The sequence below is a fragment of the Salvelinus alpinus genome, chromosome 16 (assembly GCF_045679555.1).
Source record: "Salvelinus alpinus chromosome 16, SLU_Salpinus.1, whole genome shotgun sequence".
Taxonomy (NCBI): Eukaryota; Metazoa; Chordata; class Actinopteri; order Salmoniformes; family Salmonidae; genus Salvelinus; species Salvelinus alpinus.
The window spans coordinates 40,919,574-40,937,948 of record NC_092101.1 but is presented as its reverse complement, the minus strand read 5'-3'; the positions used below and the strand labels follow the sequence as shown (position 1 = coordinate 40,937,948).

General features: G+C 44.0%; 1 protein-coding gene and 1 non-coding gene across 11 annotated transcripts in view; one reads left to right on the top strand and one right to left on the bottom strand.

The window, feature by feature from the left end:
* The window catches only part of dnajc6 (DnaJ (Hsp40) homolog, subfamily C, member 6), a 73,349-nt gene that overhangs the window by 16,636 nt on the left and 38,338 nt on the right, over nt 1-18,375 (top strand). For 6 of the 10 annotated variants that reach the window (XM_071346232.1, XM_071346233.1, XM_071346227.1 and 3 more), the window contains 2 exons: nt 2,970-3,120; nt 18,319-18,368. In XM_071346232.1, coding sequence (XP_071202333.1) covers nt 2,970-3,120; nt 18,319-18,368 — 201 coding nt within the window. Of the gene's footprint in view, nt 1-2,969; nt 3,121-9,117; nt 9,177-18,318; nt 18,369-18,375 lie in introns of those variants that run through there. The other 4 variants (XM_071346234.1, XM_071346229.1, XM_071346237.1 and 1 more) reach the window with 2 other exon arrangements.
* On the bottom strand, nt 4,264-4,318 carry LOC139541812 (U7 small nuclear RNA). The gene has a single exon (XR_011668427.1). It is a non-coding gene; the product is annotated as a U7 small nuclear RNA (small nuclear RNA).

Genomic DNA, 18,375 nt, shown 5'->3' with positions numbered 1-18,375 from the left:
ATAAACACCATGGGACCACGCAGCCGTCATACCGCTCAGGAAGGAGACGCGTTCTGTCTCCTAGAGATGCACGTACTTTGGTGCGAAAGTGCAAATCAATCCCAGAACAACAGCAAAGGACCTTGTGAAGATGCTGGAGGAAACAGGTACAAAAGTATCTATATCCACAGTAAAACGAGTCCTATATCGACATAACCTGAAAGGCCGCTCAGCAAGGAAGAAGCCACTGCTCCAAAACCGCCATAAAAAAAGCCAGACTACGGTTTGCTACTGCACATGGGGACAAAGATTGTACTTTTTGGAGAAATGTCCTCTGGTCTGATGAAACAAAAATATAATTGTTTGGCCATAATGATCATCGTTAAGTTTGGAGGAAAAAGGGGGACGCTTGCAAGCCGAAGAACACCATCCCAACCGTGAAGCACGGGGGTGGCAGCATCATGTTGTGGGGATGCTTTGCTGCAGGAGGGACTGGTGCACTTCACGAAATAGATGGCTTCATGGGGTAGGAAAATTATGTGGATATATTGAAGCAACATCGCAAGACATCAGTCAGGAAGTTAAGCTTGGTTGCAAATGGGTCTTCCAAATGGACAATGACCCCCAGCATACTTCCAAAGTTGTGGCAAAATGGCTTAAGGACAACGAAGTCAAGGTATTGGAGAGGCCATCATAAAGCCCTGACCTCAATCCCTATATCAAATTTATCGGCGGAACTTCCTTGCAAGCAAGGAAGCCTACAAACCTGACTCAGTTACACCAGCTCTATGAGGAGGAATGGGCCAAAATTCACCCAACTTATTGTGGGTAGCTTGTGGAAGGCTACCCGAAACGTTTGACCCAAGTTAAACAATTTAAAGGCAATGTTACCAAATAGTAATTGAGTGTATGTAAACTTCTGACCCACTGGGAATGTGATGAAAGAAATAAAAGCTGAAAGAAATAATTCTCTCTACTATTATTCTGACATTTCACATTCTTAAAATAATTGGTGATCCTAACTGACCTAAGACAGGGCATTTTTACTAGGATTAAATGTCAGGAATTGTGAAACTGAGTTTAAATGTATTTGGCTGTATATGTAAACTTCCGACTTCAGCTCTATGTGGCAGGGTCTAGAGACAATCACGGATTACAAAGGGAAAACCAGCCATGTCGCGGACACACGTCTTGCTTAACTAGAACTAGAACACACAGTTAGAACAAAGAATTAGAATTCTATCACACCCTTAGAATTATGAATTAGAACTCGATCACGCCCTTCATTTAGGATTTAAAATGCTGCGTTTACTCAACTTGGCTTTAAACACAAGCATATTCAGGTGGAATTGGAAATGATTCTGCCTGTCAGATACCAGACACCCCATAGGAGTGTTGGCAGTCTGAATTTAGAGTTGAAGGAGAAGAGGGAGAGACATATTTCTGCATCATCAGTGTGTAGGAGAAGGTTAGCAATCTCTCTCATTTAGCAGTGGCGTTTCCCAATGAGATTGCTGAATGAATCCTGTCAACAGTCTCAAGTGCCTGTGTCTCAAAAAGAGGCTTGCTGGCTATCACTCTCACTCTAACTGTGTGTGTCTGCATGCGTGCATTCCTTTGTGTGGTATGGTAAAGCTGTTTTCCCCACACAACTATCCCCCACACACACACACACCTTTTTCAGGACATAAAGGCAGCCCTCCATTTCAGTAGGAATTCCCACAAAATGTCCCTTTTACCATCATGATGGATTTACTGTCTTCTGAGACTCCATTAAATGTGTTGCAATCTAGTCAAAGGAATGCAGTCCCTAGATGCCAGAATGGAGCCCCTGCTCAGGCTTAATCACCCACTTGAAGCTCTCCTTTGCTTGATTGATAAGCTCTTAGATTTAAATTGCTCTGTAAAGACCATAGAGCTACAGCACTTGATAACTACTGTCAAAGACCTTCTATAGAGGAACACTGTGTGTGTTGAGGCTCTGAGGTTTGTGTTAGTGGTAGTAGTGATGGTGGTAGTTTTTATTTTTATTTAATAACCTTTATTTATCGAGGAAATCCAGGTGAGATCAGGAGACCTCTTTTTTAAAGGAGACCTGACCATGTCCTCCATCTCCAGATATGGACGCCAACAATGGAGGAGTGCTGCTGCTGGACATGGTGGAGGGCTGAGCTGGCAAGTAGTGATAATGGTAGTGGTGGTGGTAGAAGTGGTAGTGGTGGTAGTGATAGTAGTAGTGGTGGTGGTAGAAGTGGTAGTGGTGGTAGTGATAGTAGTAGTGGTGGTGGTAGTGATAGTAGTGGTGGTGGTGGTAGTGGTACTAGTTGTGGTGGTGGTGGTAGCGGCAGTGGGAGCTCGGTGCCATGTGCTTTGTACAGATGGATGGGATGGGGAAGGGAGGAGTGTGCTTAGACCAGGTTGCTGAGTCAGATATAGGACTTGGGTGAGGTCCAAGAGGAGTGCTTTCTCTTGAAGTAGCACAGTACCACAGTTGACTGCAGTTCTCTCTTTCTCGCTCTCTTTCTTGAACAGTTTATCAGTCCAGTTAGTGTGCTTGTTACTGTACATGTTGTATGTTGTCTCTGTGCCCATGTTGTTATATTTGTTTGTCTGTGCTGTACTGCATATAGTTGTCTCTACATGCATCTACATGTCTGTCCCCATCTGTCTCCTTTCCGTCTGACTCCGTCTGTCTCGCTCTGTCTCTGTCTGTCTCTGTCTGTCTCTGTCTGTCTATGTCTGTCTCTGTCTGTCTCTGTCTTTCTCGCTCTGTCTCTGTCTGTCTCTGTCTGTCTCGCTCTGTCTGTCTCTGTCTGTCTCGCTCTGTCTCTGTCTGTCTCTGTCTGACTCCATCTGTCTCGCTCTGTCTCGCTCTGTCTGTCTCGCTCTGTCTCGCTCTGTCTCTGTCTGTCTCTGTCTGTCTCTGTCTGTCTCTGTCTACATTCTCATTGTGTTTCTGTGTGTTTCTCCTTTCATTCTTAATTGTAAAGGTCCTCCATCTCCAGATATGGACGCAAACTATGGTGGAGGCCTGCTGGACATGGTGAAGGGCGGAGCCGGCAAGTTCTTCAGCAACTTCAAGGATAACCTGAAGGACACTCTAAAGGACACCTCCACCAAAGTCATGCACCAGGTGGCCACGTAAGTCCCAACAACCACCCCCATTCCCTTACCCCGTACCTTTCCTGACCCCAGAACACTGGGGTTTGGTAAGGGGAATATGTTGTGACTGTGCCCCACATTGGAGCTCCTTGGCTGGGGTAAGTTGACATGCCCCTGCCCCTGCCAATAGCTCTGTTATAGCTAATATCCCCATATGAAAAAATACTATAATGTATACTATGGTAGGAATACTATAGTATTCACTGTAGTGTTTTTGCTGACTGAAGACCTCTTTTACAAGGGAGACCTGACTTAAGTGTATGTCCGTTTATACTATAGTATAAATAATGTAGTATAAAAAAGAGTAGTATATACTATAGTAATTAATGTAGTGTTTTTGCAGACTGTAGTATTTAATGTAGTGTTTTTGTGGACATGACTAGTATTTACTGTAGTGTTTTTGTGGACATGACTGTAGTATTTACTGCAGTGTTTTTGTGGACATGGCTGTAGTATTTACTGTAGTGTTTTTGTGAACATGACTAGTATTTACTGTAGTGTTTTTGTGGACATGACTGTAGTATTTACTGTAGTGTTCTTGTGGACATGACTGTAGTATTTACTGTAGTGTTTTTGTGAACATGACTGTAGTATTTACTGTAGTGTTTTTGTGGACATGACTGTAGTATTTACTGTCATGTTTTTGTGGACATGACTGTAGTATTTACTGTAGTGTTTTTGTGGACATGACTGTAGTATTTACTGTAGTGTTTTTGTGGACATGACTGTAGTATTTACTGTAGTGTTTTTGTGGACCTGACTGTAGTATTTATTGTAGTGTTTTTGTGGACATTACTGTAGTATTTACTGTAGTGTTTTTGTGGACATGACTGTAGTATTTATTGTAGTGTTTTTGTGGACATGACTGTAGTATTTACTGTAGTGTTTTTGTGGACATGACTGTAGTATTTACTGTAGTGTTTTTGTGGACATGACTAGTATTTATTGTAGTGTTTTTGTGGACATGACTGTAGTATTTACTGTAGTGTTTTTGTGGACATGACTAGTATTTACTGTAGTGTTTTTGTGGACATGACTGTAGTATTTATTGTAGTGTTTTTGTGGACATGACTGTAGTATTTACTGTAGTGTTTTTGTTTTATTATGTTTGGCACTTGAAGTGGAGGCTTTCTCCTTCAGGAAGCCTACTGGAGAAATACTAAAAGAGCAAATGTTCCATAACCTGTAGGTAGGTAGGACTAGGTTCTGAACGGTGAGTTCATAGCTTCTGCTCTTTTTGTATAACCATAGAGAACACAATATAAGGCCTATACTTGGCATGTAGATTTCTCACTTACGGGGGGCACAAATTGGGAAATGGGGGAGGGGAAAGGGTAAATTTAAATACTGTAGTATTTAGTATAGTTATTTTTGTTGTTGTGTTTTTGTAGATATTTCTGTAGTATTTACTACAGATTTTTTTTTGTAGAGAATGCTGAAATATTTATTATACTATTCTGCAGTATAGTACAAAATTAAATACTAAGTACTACAGTCGTGGCCAAAAGTTTTGAGAATGACACAATTATTAATTTCCACAAAGTTTGCTGCTTCAGTGTCTTTAGATATTTTTGTCAGATGTTACTATGGAACACTGAACTATAATTACAAGCAATTCATAAGTGTCAAAGGCTTTTATTGACAATTACATGAAGTTGATGCAGAGTCAATATTTGCAGTGTTGACCCTTCTTTTTCAAGACCTCTGCAATCCGCCCTGGCATGCTGTCAATTAGCTTCTGGGCCACATCCTGACTGATGGCAGCCCATTCTTGCATAATCAATGCTTGGAGTTTGTCAGAATTTGTGTGTTTTTGTTTGTCCACCCACCTCTTGAGGATTGACTACAAATTCTCAATGGGATTAAGGTCTGGGGAGTTTCCTGGCCATGGACCCAAAATATCAATGTTTTGTTCCCCGAGCCACTTAGTTATCACTTTTGCCTTATGTCAAGGTGCTCCATCATGCTGGAAAAGGCATTGTTCGTCACCAAACTGTTCCTGGATGGTTGGGAGAAGTTGCTCTCAGAGGATGTGTTGGTACCATTCTTTATTCATGGTTGTGTTCTTAGGCAAAATTGTGAGTGAGCCCACTCCCTTGGCTGAGAAGCAACCCCACACATGAATGGTCTCAGGATGCTTTACTGTTGGCATGACACAGGACTGATGGTAGCGCTCACCTTGTCTTCTCCGAACAAGCTTTTTTACGGATGCACCAAACAATCGGAAAGGGGATTCATCAGAGAAAATTACTTTACCCCAGTCCTCAGCAGTCCAATCCCTGTACCTTTTGCAGAATATCAGTCTGTCCCTGATGTTTTTCCTGGAGAGAAGTGGCTTCTTTGCTGCCCTTCTTGACACCTTCACACCTGCCTGCTGCCATGCCTGAGCAAGATCTGTACTGGTGGTGCCCCAATCCCGCAGCTGAATCAACTTTATGAGACAGTCCTGGCGCTTGCTGGACTTTCTTGGGCGCCCTGAAGCCATCTTCACAACAATTGAACCGCTCTCCTTGAAGTTCTTGATGATCCGATAAATGGTTGATTTAGGTGCAATCTTTCTGGCAGCAATATCCTTACCTGTGAAGCACTTTTTGTACAAAGCAATGATGACGGCACGTGTTTCCTTGCAGGAAACCATGGTTGACAGAGGAAGAACAATGATTCCAAGCACCACCCTCCTTTTGAAGCTTCCAGTCTGTTATTCGAACTCAATCAGCATGACAGAGTGATCTCCAGCCTTGTCCTCATCAACACTCACACCTGTGTTAACGAGAGAATCACTGACATGATGTCAGCTGGTCCTTTTGTGGCAGGGCTGAAATGCAGTGGAAATGTTTTTTGGGGATTCAGTTAATTTGCATGTCAAAGAGGGACTTTGCAATTAATTGCAATTCATCTGATCACTCTTCATAACATTCTGGAGTATATGCAAATTGCCATCATACAAACTGAGGCAGCAGACTTAGTGAAAATGTATATTTGTGTCATTCTCAAAACTTTTGGCCACGACTGTACACGTGACCGAGAGATTCTACATTGTGTAGTATAGTATTCTACAGTATACTACAGTTTACTACAGAATTCTATATTAAGTACATTAGTATTCTATAGTAAACTGAAGTATTTTTTTATGTGGGTCAATTCAATGGTGTCTATTGTCTAAGGCTAGAAATATCACTGCCTCCCCTCCACCCAAGTCTGACCCAAGTCTGGTTCCCATGCTAGACTGACCCAAGTCTGACCCAAGTCTGGTTCCCGTGCTAGACTGACCCAAGTCTGACCCAAGTCTGGTTCCCGTGCTAGACTGACCCAAGTCTGGTTCCCATGCTAGACTGACCCAAGTCTGACCCAAGTCTGGTTCCCATGCTAGACTGACCCAAGTCTGACCCAAGTCTGGTTCCCATGCTAGACAGACCCAAGTCTGACCCAAGTCTGGTTCCCATGCGAGACTGACCCAAGTCTGACCCAAGTCTGGTTCCCATGCTAGACTGACCCAAGTCTGACCCAAGTCTGGTTCCCATGCTAGACTGACCCAAGTCTGACCCAAGTCTGGTTCCCATGCTAGACTGAACCAAGTCTGACCCAAGTCTGGTTCCCATGCTAGACTGACCCAAGTCTGACCCAAGTCTGGTTCCCATGCTAGACTGACCCAAGTCTGACCCAAGTCTGGTTCCCATGCTAGACTGACCCAAGTCTGACCCAAGTCTGGTTCCCATGCTAGACTGACCCAAGTCTGACCCAAGTCTGGTTCCCATGCTAGACTGACTCGTGGGGCGGTAAATTAGATTACAAAGTTTTTTTTTACTGACCATTGCCAGCCAGTACTTTTTAAAAATGCAAAAAATTTGTTATTTTGTTGAAAAGACTAGCTGTCTACTTATGGGAGATATACAGCTGGTGGGAGTTGTAGTTCATGTGTGTAGTTCTAATGAAGCGGTTGGAACTTTTCGGCATCGTTCTTCTTCTTGGCCGTCAAATTAGTTGAATACCGGCATATGGTAGGTCAATTCACTCTGAAACACGTATACATTTTAATATACAGTGTATCTTAAATGACCATGTTTTTATGACTTTGATGATGCAAATGTGAGGTTTGTTCTTAGCCTACAAAACGAGGATCCTGGAAGTGCCACTTTCTTACCGTATAGCGCTTTGAGACTGGGCCTAGTAGCGCTCTGTATGCCTGCTGGGCTCTAGTATGAGAGGAGGAGACTGTGTTATCACCCAGCTGAGATCTTTACATGTCATCCCCTGGTTGCCGGGGTTCCTTGAGCTGTGAAACATGGAATGGAGTAACAATACCCGGGCTGATTACACATGGTTTTACACACAGCAATACACCGCTATGGTTCTACAGTTACATTACAGCAACAATGAGATAACACTTTAGACTATATTGCCACTGTGATACACTTAAGCAATAAGGCATGAGGGACTGTGTTATGTGGCTCCGCGTTGTGTCGTGACAAGAACAGCCCTTAGCCGTGGTATATTGGCCATATACCACAAAGCCTGAGGTGCCTCATTGCTATTATAAACTGGTTACCAACCTAATTGGAGCAATAAAAATAAATGCTTTGTCATACCCACGGTATACGGTCTGATATACCACGGCTGTCAGCCAATCAGCATTCAGGACTCGAACCACCCAGTTTAAAATGAGAGGTATTCTTTGAGCTGTATCTGTATCTGAGATAAAATATTAGCTAATCAGATAGCTGATAGAAAAGACTAGAGGGAAAACAGATGAGTGGAGGAAGAGAAGGGGAGGAACAGTAGAAGGGGTGTACAGGGATGAAGGACAGGCGGGGGAGAGGAATGAGGGAGAGAGAGGCTGTCGAGTTTGGCACCGCTGGGTCCTGAGAGAGAGTATTTCTGCGCAGGCGTCTTCACCAGACACACAGAGGGGCCTCTGTACTGTCAGACTGTGAGCAGGCCTCTCGAGACTCACACCTTGTCCACACACTCTCTCTTTAACACACACACACACACACACACACACACACACACACACACACACACACACACACACACACACACACACACACACACACACACACACACACACACACACACACACACACACACACACACACACACATCTCTCTGGACCCTTTGGAACAGTGTCATTCACAGAGCAGGGACTGGGCAGAGCTGGGGCACATTGATTCAGTGTGTCGATCACAATTTTCTCCTCCCTTCTCCCATCCTTTCCAGTGGTGGAAAAAGTACCCAATTGTTATACTTGAGTAAAAATTAAGATACCAGGCCTCCCGGGTGGCGCAGTGGTCTAGAAGCACTGCATCGCAGTGCTAGCTGCGCCACCAGAGTCTCTGGGTTCGCGCCCAGGCTCTGTCGCAGCCAGCCGCGACCGGGAGGTCCGTGGGGCGACGCACAATTGGCATAGCGTCGTCCGGGTTAGGGAGGGTTTGGCCGGTAGGGATATCCTTGTCTCATCGCGCTCCAGCGACTCCTGTGGCGGGCCGGGCGCAGTGCGCGCTAACCGAGGGGGGGCGGGTGCATGGTGTTTCCTCCGACACATTGGTGCGGCTGGCTTCCGGGTTGGAGGCGCGCTGTGTTAAGAAGCAGTGCGGCTTGGTTGGGTTGTGCTTCGGAGGACGCATGGCTTTCGACCTTCGTCTCTCCCGAGCCCGTACGGGAGTTGTAGCGATGAGACAAGATAGTAATTACTAGCGATTGGATACCACGAAAATTGGGGAGAAAAGGGGATAATTATTTATTTTTTTAATAAAAAATACCTTAATGGAAAATGACTCAAGTGAAAGTCACCCAGTAAAATACCACTTTTTGGTTTTAAATATACTTTTTGGTATTTGGTTTTAAATATACTTAAGTATCAAAAGTAAATGTAATTTCTAAAATATACTCAAGTATCATAAGTAAATGTAAATGTATGAATCATTTCAAAGTCCTTACATAAAGCATACCAGACTGCACCGTTTTCTTGTTTTTTAGCCAGTAGCACACTCCAACACTCAAGACACTTCCTGACGGGCCGCACCCAGATGGTAAGGGTAAGCAACAACAGATCTGCCACGCTGATCATCAACACGGGGGCCCGTAAGGGGTGTGTGCTTAGTCCCCTCCTGTATTCCCTGTTCACAGTGGTAGGCCCGATTACCGACAATATAGGGAGGAGGTCAGAGACCTGGCCGTGTGGTGCCAGTACAACAACCTCTCTCTCAACGTGATCAAGACAGGAGATGAGATGAAGAGGGCCGAGCACGCCCCTATTCTCTCGCTGTATTGGAACAGGTTGAGAGCTTCAAGTTCCTTGGTGTCCACATCACCAACAAACTAACATGGTCCAAGCACACCATGACAGTTGTGAAGCGGGCACGACAAAACCTATTCCCCCTCAGGAGACTGAAAATATTTGGCCTGGGTCATTAGATCCTCAAAAGGTTCTACAGCTGCACCATCGAGAGCATCCTGACGGGTTGCATCACTGCCTGGTATGGCAACTGCTCAGCCTCCGACCGCAAGGCACTACAGAGGGTAGTGCGAACGGCCCAGTACATCACTGGGGCCAAGCTTCCTACCATCCAGGACCTCTATACCAGGCGGTGTCAGAGGAAGGCCCTAAAAATTGTCAAAGACTCCAGCCACCCTAGTCATAGACTGTTCTCTCTGCTACCACACAGCAAGCGGTACCGGAGCGTCAAGTCTATGTCCAAGAGGCTTATAAACAGCTTCTACCCCCAAGCCATAAGACTTCTGAACATCTAGTCAAATGGCTACCCAGACTATTCACATTGCCACCCCCACCCCCTCCCCTCTCCACACCATTGCCACTCTCTGTTGTCATCTATGCATAGTCACATTAATTAACTCTACCTACATATACATACTACCTCAACTAACCGGTGCCCACGCACATTGACCCTGTCCCGGAACCCCCCTGTATATATTGTTCATTTCTTTTCTTCAGCTGCTCTTTAATTACTTGTTACTTTTATCTCTTATTCTTATCCATATTTTTTGAAACTGCACTGTTGGTTAAGGGCTCGTAAATAAGCATTTCATTGTAAGGTCTACACCTGTTGTATTCGGCGCATGTGACTAATACAATTTGATTTGATGTGTATAATACTACAACTACCACAGGCCTTAGTACAGAAAGATTCTGTGTAATTATTGAGGTAAAATTCAAAAAGAGAAAAACCCTTTAATCAACCACAAGTTTTCTTTCACCCAACACCATGTCCCTAGACCAAATGCAGTTGTGACAGGCAGACAGACTTTGCATGGTACTATGGTGTGATAAGAGTGTCTGCTAAATGAACTAAATATGAATGTACAGTGCCTTCAGAAAGTATTCAAACCCCTTGACCTTTTCCACATTTTTTTTCGCAAAGAAGGGTACCTTCTAGATGGGTCAAATAAAATAAAAAGCAGACGCTGAATATCCCTTTGAGCATGGTGAAGTTATTAATTACACTTTGGATGGTGTATCAATACACCCAGTCACTACAAAGATACAGGTGTCCGTACTTACTGAGTTTTTGGCGAGGAAGGAAACCTCTAAGGGATTTCACCATGAGGCCAATGGTGATTTTAAAACTGAGAATAGATCAACAACATTATAGTTACTCCACAATACTAACCTGCATGACAGAGTGAAAAGAAGGAAACCTGTACAGAATAAAACTATGAATCTACTATGCATCCTGTTTGCAATACGGCACTAAAGTAAAACTGCAAAAAAAGTAACTTTATGTTCTGAATACAAAGTGTTATGTTTGGGGCAAATCCAACAACACATAACTGAGTAGCACTCTTCATATGTTCAAGCACAGTGGTGGATGCATCATGTTATGGGTATAATTGTCATCGGCAAGGACTAGGGCGTTTTTTAGGATAAAAAGAAACAAAATAGAGCTAAGCATAGGCAAAATCCTAGAGGAAAACCTGCTTCAGTCTGGTTTCCAACAGACACTGGGAGACAAATTCACCTTTCAGCAGGACAATAACCTAAAACACAATGCCAAATATACACTGGAGTTGCTTCCCAAGAAGGCATTGAATGTTCCTGAGTGGCCTAGTTACAGTTTGACTTAAATCGTCTTGAAAATCTATGGCAAGACTTGAAAATGGCTGTCTAGCAATGATCAACAACCAACTTGACAGAGCTTGAAGAATTAAAAAAATAATAGTGTGCAAATATTATACAATCCAGGTGTGCAAAGTTCTTATAGACTTCCCCAGAAAGACTCACAGCTGTAATCGCTGCCAAAGGTGTGATTCTAAGATATATTGACTGGGAAGTGTGAATACTTACTGTATGTACAATAAGTTAGATTCCTGTATTTCATTTTCAATACATTTGCAAGATTTATAAAAACCTGTTTTAACTTTTTCATTATGAGGTATCGTGTGTAAATTGGTGAGAATAAAAATCTATTTAATCCATTTTGAATTCAGGCAGAAACAGATTTTTGGGGGGAATAAGTCAAGGGGTATAAATACTTTCTGAAGTCACTGTATATGTAAAAATGAACAGTTGCAAAGCATTCTGTTTATTATTCTAATGAGCTCCGCCCCAGAACAAGGTCAATAATAATACCCAGAGTGCTTTGCATTTCATTTTGGTATCTGCATTTTCACATTTACATTTTGATCATTTAGCAGACGTTGTTGCTGTTCGGCCAGCTACTTGCAAATTTATTTTTGTATGTCAAAATACATGTATTTTAATGAAATACATATAAAATATACTTTTTAGTTTATTTTGATCTTTGTGGTATTTTGTATTAGCATTTTCAGATGTTTTCCCATCCCTGGTCATGATGAGGTCATATGGAAACCTGGGGAGTCATATAACCCCATCGTGGCCTGGGTTGAGCTAGGGTTATCTAGGTGACCGATATAAACGGGATGATAAGTGGGAGACCGGTACAGAGAGCTGTAATGCAATGGCCACGGGGGTTTAACCCACTTACAGTGGTTTGCTTTGCTGTGTTGTGACCACACTGCTGAGTGTGTGAGGTATTGCCACAGGAGACTCACTCACTGTTAGTCTAATGTCTCTAATGTAATACAGCCAAGGGCAGCTGTAGCTCTCCTGGCCTAATGCATGCTTGTGTTTTTGTGTGTATCTGGCAGGGCACAGAATACAGTAGCCTATGCACCTTTGTATGTGTACATCTACCACACCTCTCCTACCCTCACCAAGATACTAGCAAGTCTGTTTAGTGTCTACTGTAACGATCTGCTTCACAAGGGGAGTCAGGGTGCACACGCTCCAGCATCCAGTCAGAGGCTGCTAATCTGCATCGCTACAGCACCGCTGGCCTCATGCGTCGATGCAACACAACACCTGCTTCTCCTGCTAAAATAGCCTGGGCTGGATCTGCAGTCCTGAAGCCATCAGTGGCGGTCGGTGCCGCTTTTTTTTTTTAATGAGCATGGCCTTATTTCTATTACAGCATATTGGATCACTGTCTTTCATATTCCATTCACCCAGCTCAATGTAACATCAATAGGTTAAGCTACTACATGAAACTCAAATTTTCCCTATACCCATCATGAGGTTGCATCCTAGCCTAGGAATCAACGTTCACAACGTAGGTGCATAAATTTGAGTAATCAAGGTCACAAACAGTGACACATTCAATAACCGCCTTGCACACACTTGCCTGCATCTAGCTGATCTAGGATGTAATCATTATTCCAACAGTTGCAAACGAGGGATTCTGTTTCGTTCCGTTTTAAGAAATGTTTTTCAAGAGAATCGGTGGAATGAATACACCCCTGGTCACAAGCAAACATAGTTCACTTTCATAGCAGCCACATAGAAACCGCATGATCACTTTGCTAATTGATGACACCATTCTGTATACATCTGGCCCTTCCTTGGACACTGTGTTAACAAACCTCCAAACGAGCTTCAATGCCATACAACACTCCTTCCGTGGCCTCCAACTGCTCTTTAATGCTAGTAAAACTAAATGCATGCTCTTCAATCGATTGCTGCCTGCACCCGCCCGCCCGCCTAGCATCACTACTCTGGACGGTTCTGACTTAGAATATGTGTACAACTACAAATACCAAGGTGTCTGGTTAGACTGTAAACTCTCCTTCCAGACTCACATTAAGCATCTCCAATCCAAAATTAAATGTAGAATTGGCTTCCTATTTCGGAACAAAGGATCCTTCACTCATGCTGCCAAACATACCCTGGTAAAACTGACTATCCTACCGATCATTGACTTCGGCGATGTCATTTACAAAATAGCCTCCAACACTCCACTCAGCAAATTGGATGCAGTCTATCACAGTGCCATCCATTTTGTCACCAAAGCCCCATATACTACCCACCACTGCGACCTGTATTCTCTCGTTGGCTGGCCCTCGCTTCATATTTGTCGCCAAACCCACTGGCTCCAGGTCATCTACAAGTCTTTGCTAGGTAAAGCCCCGCCTTATCTCAGCTCACTGGTCACCATAGCAGCACCCACCCGTAGCACGCGCTCCAGCAGGTATATTTCACTGGTCATCCCCAAAACCAACACCCCCTTTGGCCGCCTTTCCTTCCAGTTCTCTGCTGCCAATGACTGTAACGAATTGCAAAAATCACTGAAGCTGGAAACTTATATCTCCCTCACTAACTTTAAGCGTCAGCTGTCAGAGCAGCTTACCAATCGCTGCAGCTGTAGACAGCCCATCTGTAAATAGCACACCCAACTACCTCATCCCCCATATTGTTATTTTTTTCTTTTCTCTTTTGCACCCCAGTATCTCTACTTGCATATTATCATCTGCACATCTATCACTCCAGTGTTGTGATAGGCCTCTATGGCCTATTTATTGCCTTACCTCACTAATCTTACTACATTAGCACACACTGTACATAGATATTTATATTGTGTTATTGACTGTACGTTTATTCATCCCATGTGTAACACTGTGTTGTTGTTTTTGTCGCACTGCTTTGCTTTATCTTGGCCAGGTCGCAGTTGTAAATGAGAACTTGTTCTCAACTGGCCTACCTGGTTAAATAAAGGTAAAATAATTTTTTTAAATAAAAAATTGTATAATTCCTTCTCGCATCTACACGCTCTCCTCCTCTCACCTTTTCCCTTCGCTTGTGGACTTCAGTGCACAACACATCAGCTGTCTGTGGTCAGGCAAAACAATACTTTCCAACCCAAACCTTCATATCATAACCGCTAACCTTTACACACATCCTACAGCGTTGTCACCATATTAGCTAACGTCATAGTCAACATAGCTACTAAAACTAACGCATTAGTAAACCCGCTACAATCATGGAGTACAGTGTACAGTCAGCAAGCTGCAGCTTATGCTTTCAGTACTATATTCATTCTCTGATCCTTTGATTGGGTGGACAACATGTCAGTTCATGCTGCAAAAGCTCTGATAGGTTGGAGGATGTCCTCCGGAAGTTGTCATTATTGGATTGTAAGTCTATGGAAGGGAGTGAGAACCATGAGCCTCCTAGGTTTTGTATTGAACTCAATGTACCCAGAGGAGGATGGAAACTATCAGTCCTCCGGCTACACCATGGTGCTATCCTACAGAGTGCTGTTGAGGCTAAAGTAGGCCTTCATCGCAAAAGTGTGTTTTAATCAATTATTTGGTGACGTGAAAATATTTAGTATAGTTTATCTAAAAATGCTAACTTTTTAAATATTTAACTATTTCTGTTTTTCTGAAATTCACTGAGGAGGATGGTCCTCCCCTTCCTCTGAGGAGCCTCCACCAGCAGCCATAGTAAGCAGAGCTAGCACTAGCAGCAGCTACAGTAGTACAGTTAGCAGAGCTGGCACTAGCAGCAGCTAGTACAGTTAGCAGAGATTAACTATGCAGTATTTTGTGTTTTTATGTAGTATTTCCTACACTGTTACCCCAGGAAATCTTAAGTCTTATTACATACAGCAGGGAGGAACTATTGGATATAAGAGCAACGTCAATTTACCAACATTACGACCAGGAATAGGACCTTCCCGAAGCGGATCCTCTGTTTGGACCACCACCCAGGACAATGGATCGGATCCCAGTAGGCGACCCAAAACAACGGCGCCACAGAAGGGGCAGACGGAGTGGTCTTCTGGTCAGGCTCCGTAGACGGGCACAAGTATACGCGAGTATACTACTCGCCAATGTCCAGTCTCTTGACAACAAGGTAGACAAAATTCGAGCAAGGGTTGCCTACCAGAGAGACATCAGAGATTGTAACATTCTCTGTTTCACAGAAACATGGCTCACTCGGGATACGTTATCAGAGTCGGTACAGCCACCCGGTTTCTTCACGCATCGCGCCCGACAGAAACAAACATCTCTCTGGTAAGAAGAAGTGCGGGGGTGTATGCCTTATGATTAACGAGTCGTGGTGTGATTATAACAACATACAGGTACTCAAGTCCTTTTGTTCACCTGACCTAGAATTCCTTACAATCAAATGCAGACTGCGTTATCTAAAAAGAGAATTCTCTTAGATTATAATCACAGCCGTGTATATCCCCCCAAACAGACACCTCGACGGCCCTGAATGAACTTCATTGGACTCTATGTAAACTGGAAACCACATATCCTGAGGATGCATTTATCGTAGCTGGGGATTTTAACAAGGCTAATCTGAAAACAAGGCTGCCTAAATGTTATCAGCATATCGAATGCGCGACCCGGACTGGCAAAATTCTGGATCATTGCTACTCTAACTTCCGCGACGCATACAAAGCCCTCCCTCGGCCTCCTTTTGGCAAATGTTACCACGACTCAATTTTGTTGCTCCCAGCCTATAGACAGAAACTAAAACAGGAAACGCCTGTGCTCAGGTCTGTTCAACGCTGGTCCGACAAATCTGATTCCATGCTTCAAGATTGCTTCGATCACGTGGACTGGGATATGTTCCGGATAGCCTCAGACATTAACATTGATGTACACGCTGATTCTGTGAGCAAGTTTATTAGCAAGTGCATCGGTGATGTTGTACCCACGGTGACTATTAAAACTTTCCCGAACCAGAAACTGTGGATAGATGGCAGCATTTGCACAAAACTGAAAGCGTGAACCACTGCTTTTAATCATGGCAAGGCGACCGGAAACATGACCGAATACAAACAGTGTAGCAATTCCCTCAAACAAGCTAAGCGTCAGTATAGAGACAAAGTAGAGTCACAATTCAACGGCTCAGACACGAGACTTATGTGGCAGTGTCTACAGTCAATCACGGATTGTAAAAAGAAAACCAGCCCCGTCGTGGACACCGATGTCTTGCTCCCAGACAAACTAAACAACTTCTTTGCTCGCTTTGAGGACAATACAATGCCACTGACACGGCCGCTACCAAATCCTGTGGGCTCTCCTTCACCACAGCCAACGTGAGTAAAATATTTTAACGTGTTAACCCTCGCAAGGCTGCCGGCCCAGACGGCATCCCTAGCCGCGTCCTCAGAGCATGCGCATACCAGCTGGCTGGTGTGTTTACCGACATATTCAATCAATCCCTATCCCTGTCTGCTGTTCCCACATGCTTCAAGAGAGCCACCATTGTTCCTGTTCCCAGGAAAGCTAAGGTAACTGAGCTAAACGTCTATCCACCCATACAGTCAGCGTGGTGAAGAAGGCGCAACAGCGCCTCTTCAACCTCAGGAGGCTGAAGAAATTTGGCTTGTCACCAAAAACACTCACAAACTTTTACAGGTGCACAATCGAGAGCATCCTGTTGGGCTGTATCACCACCTGGTACTGCAACTGCTCCGCCCACAACCGTAAGGCTCTCCAGAGGGTAGTTAGGTCTGCACAATGCATCACCGGGGGCAAACTACCTGCCCTCCAGGCTCCCTACACCACCCGATGTCACAGGAAGGCCAAAAATATAATCAAGAACAACAGCCACCCGAGCCTCTGCCTGTTCACCCCGCTATCATCCAGAAGGCGAGGTCAGTACAGGTGCATCAAAGCTGGGACCGAGAGACTGAAAAGCAGCTTCTATCTCAAGGCCTTCAGACTGTTAAACAGCCATCACTAACATTGAGTGGCTGCTGCCAACATACTGACTAAAATCTCTAGCCACTTTTATAATAAAAAATTGGATGTAATAAATGTATCACTAGTCACTTTAAACAATGCCACTTTATATAATGTTTACATACCCTACATTACACATCTCATATGTATATACTGTACTCTATACCATCTACTGCATCTTGCCTATGCCGTTCGGCCATCGCTCATCCATATATTTATATGTACATATTCTTATTCATTCCTTTACACTTGTGTGTATAAGGTAGTTGTTGTGAAATTGTTAGATTACTTGTTAGATATTACTGCACGGTCGGAACTAGAAGCACAAGCATTTCGCTACACTCGCATTAACATCTGCTAACCATGTGTATGTGACAAATCACATTTTATTCGATGATTTGATTACGCTAGCAGCAGCTAGTACAGTTAGCAGAGCTGGCGCTAGCCATATTATCCAGATGAGCTAACACTGTTCACGCTGCAGGAGAGCACAACAAAACACTGGATCAAAATAAAATGCTGCTTTTGGTCCAATTACCTCGTTAAGAGGAATTGCCCACTGATGCTTCCTCCTGTTCCCGCTTCCCCTCCTCCCAACCTCCCTCTCTGCCCTCCCTTCCTGCCTCCCTGCCTCCCTCTCTGCTTCCCTGCCGGCCCTCCCTCCCTGCCTCCTCCTTCCCTGCCTCCCCCTCCTCACTGCCTCCCTCACTGCCTCCCTGCCGGCCCTCCCTCCCTGCCTCCCCGCCTCCCTCCCTGCCTCCCCCTACTCCCCTCTCTCCCTGCCTCAGTTTACCCAGGTGGCTGGGCTGTTGGGTAATCATGCAAGGCCAGGATGGGAAGCCCTCAGGGCTATATGGCACTTCACTAACATACCAGTGGCCTAGATAGTGAATTTACATTTACACCACAAGCAACAGGGCCCCAGCCTCATACACTTTAGGCTACTTCTATTGTCACTTGTATTGTGTAGCTTTGGCCAGTAGGCTACTGACCCCTGTCTGCGTATGTCTACTCCTCTACAGCTTGCTACAATGTAATTTTTAACCATTACATTAGATACAAATGTGACAACACAAAACAGTCAACACAGTGTTCTAAACACTGTAAATACATAATCTGAATTGCATTATATGTTATTTGACAAAACATCTCTGTTTACAGATACACAAAAGGAGAGCTGGACATTGCCTACATCACATCACGAATCATAGGTGAGTA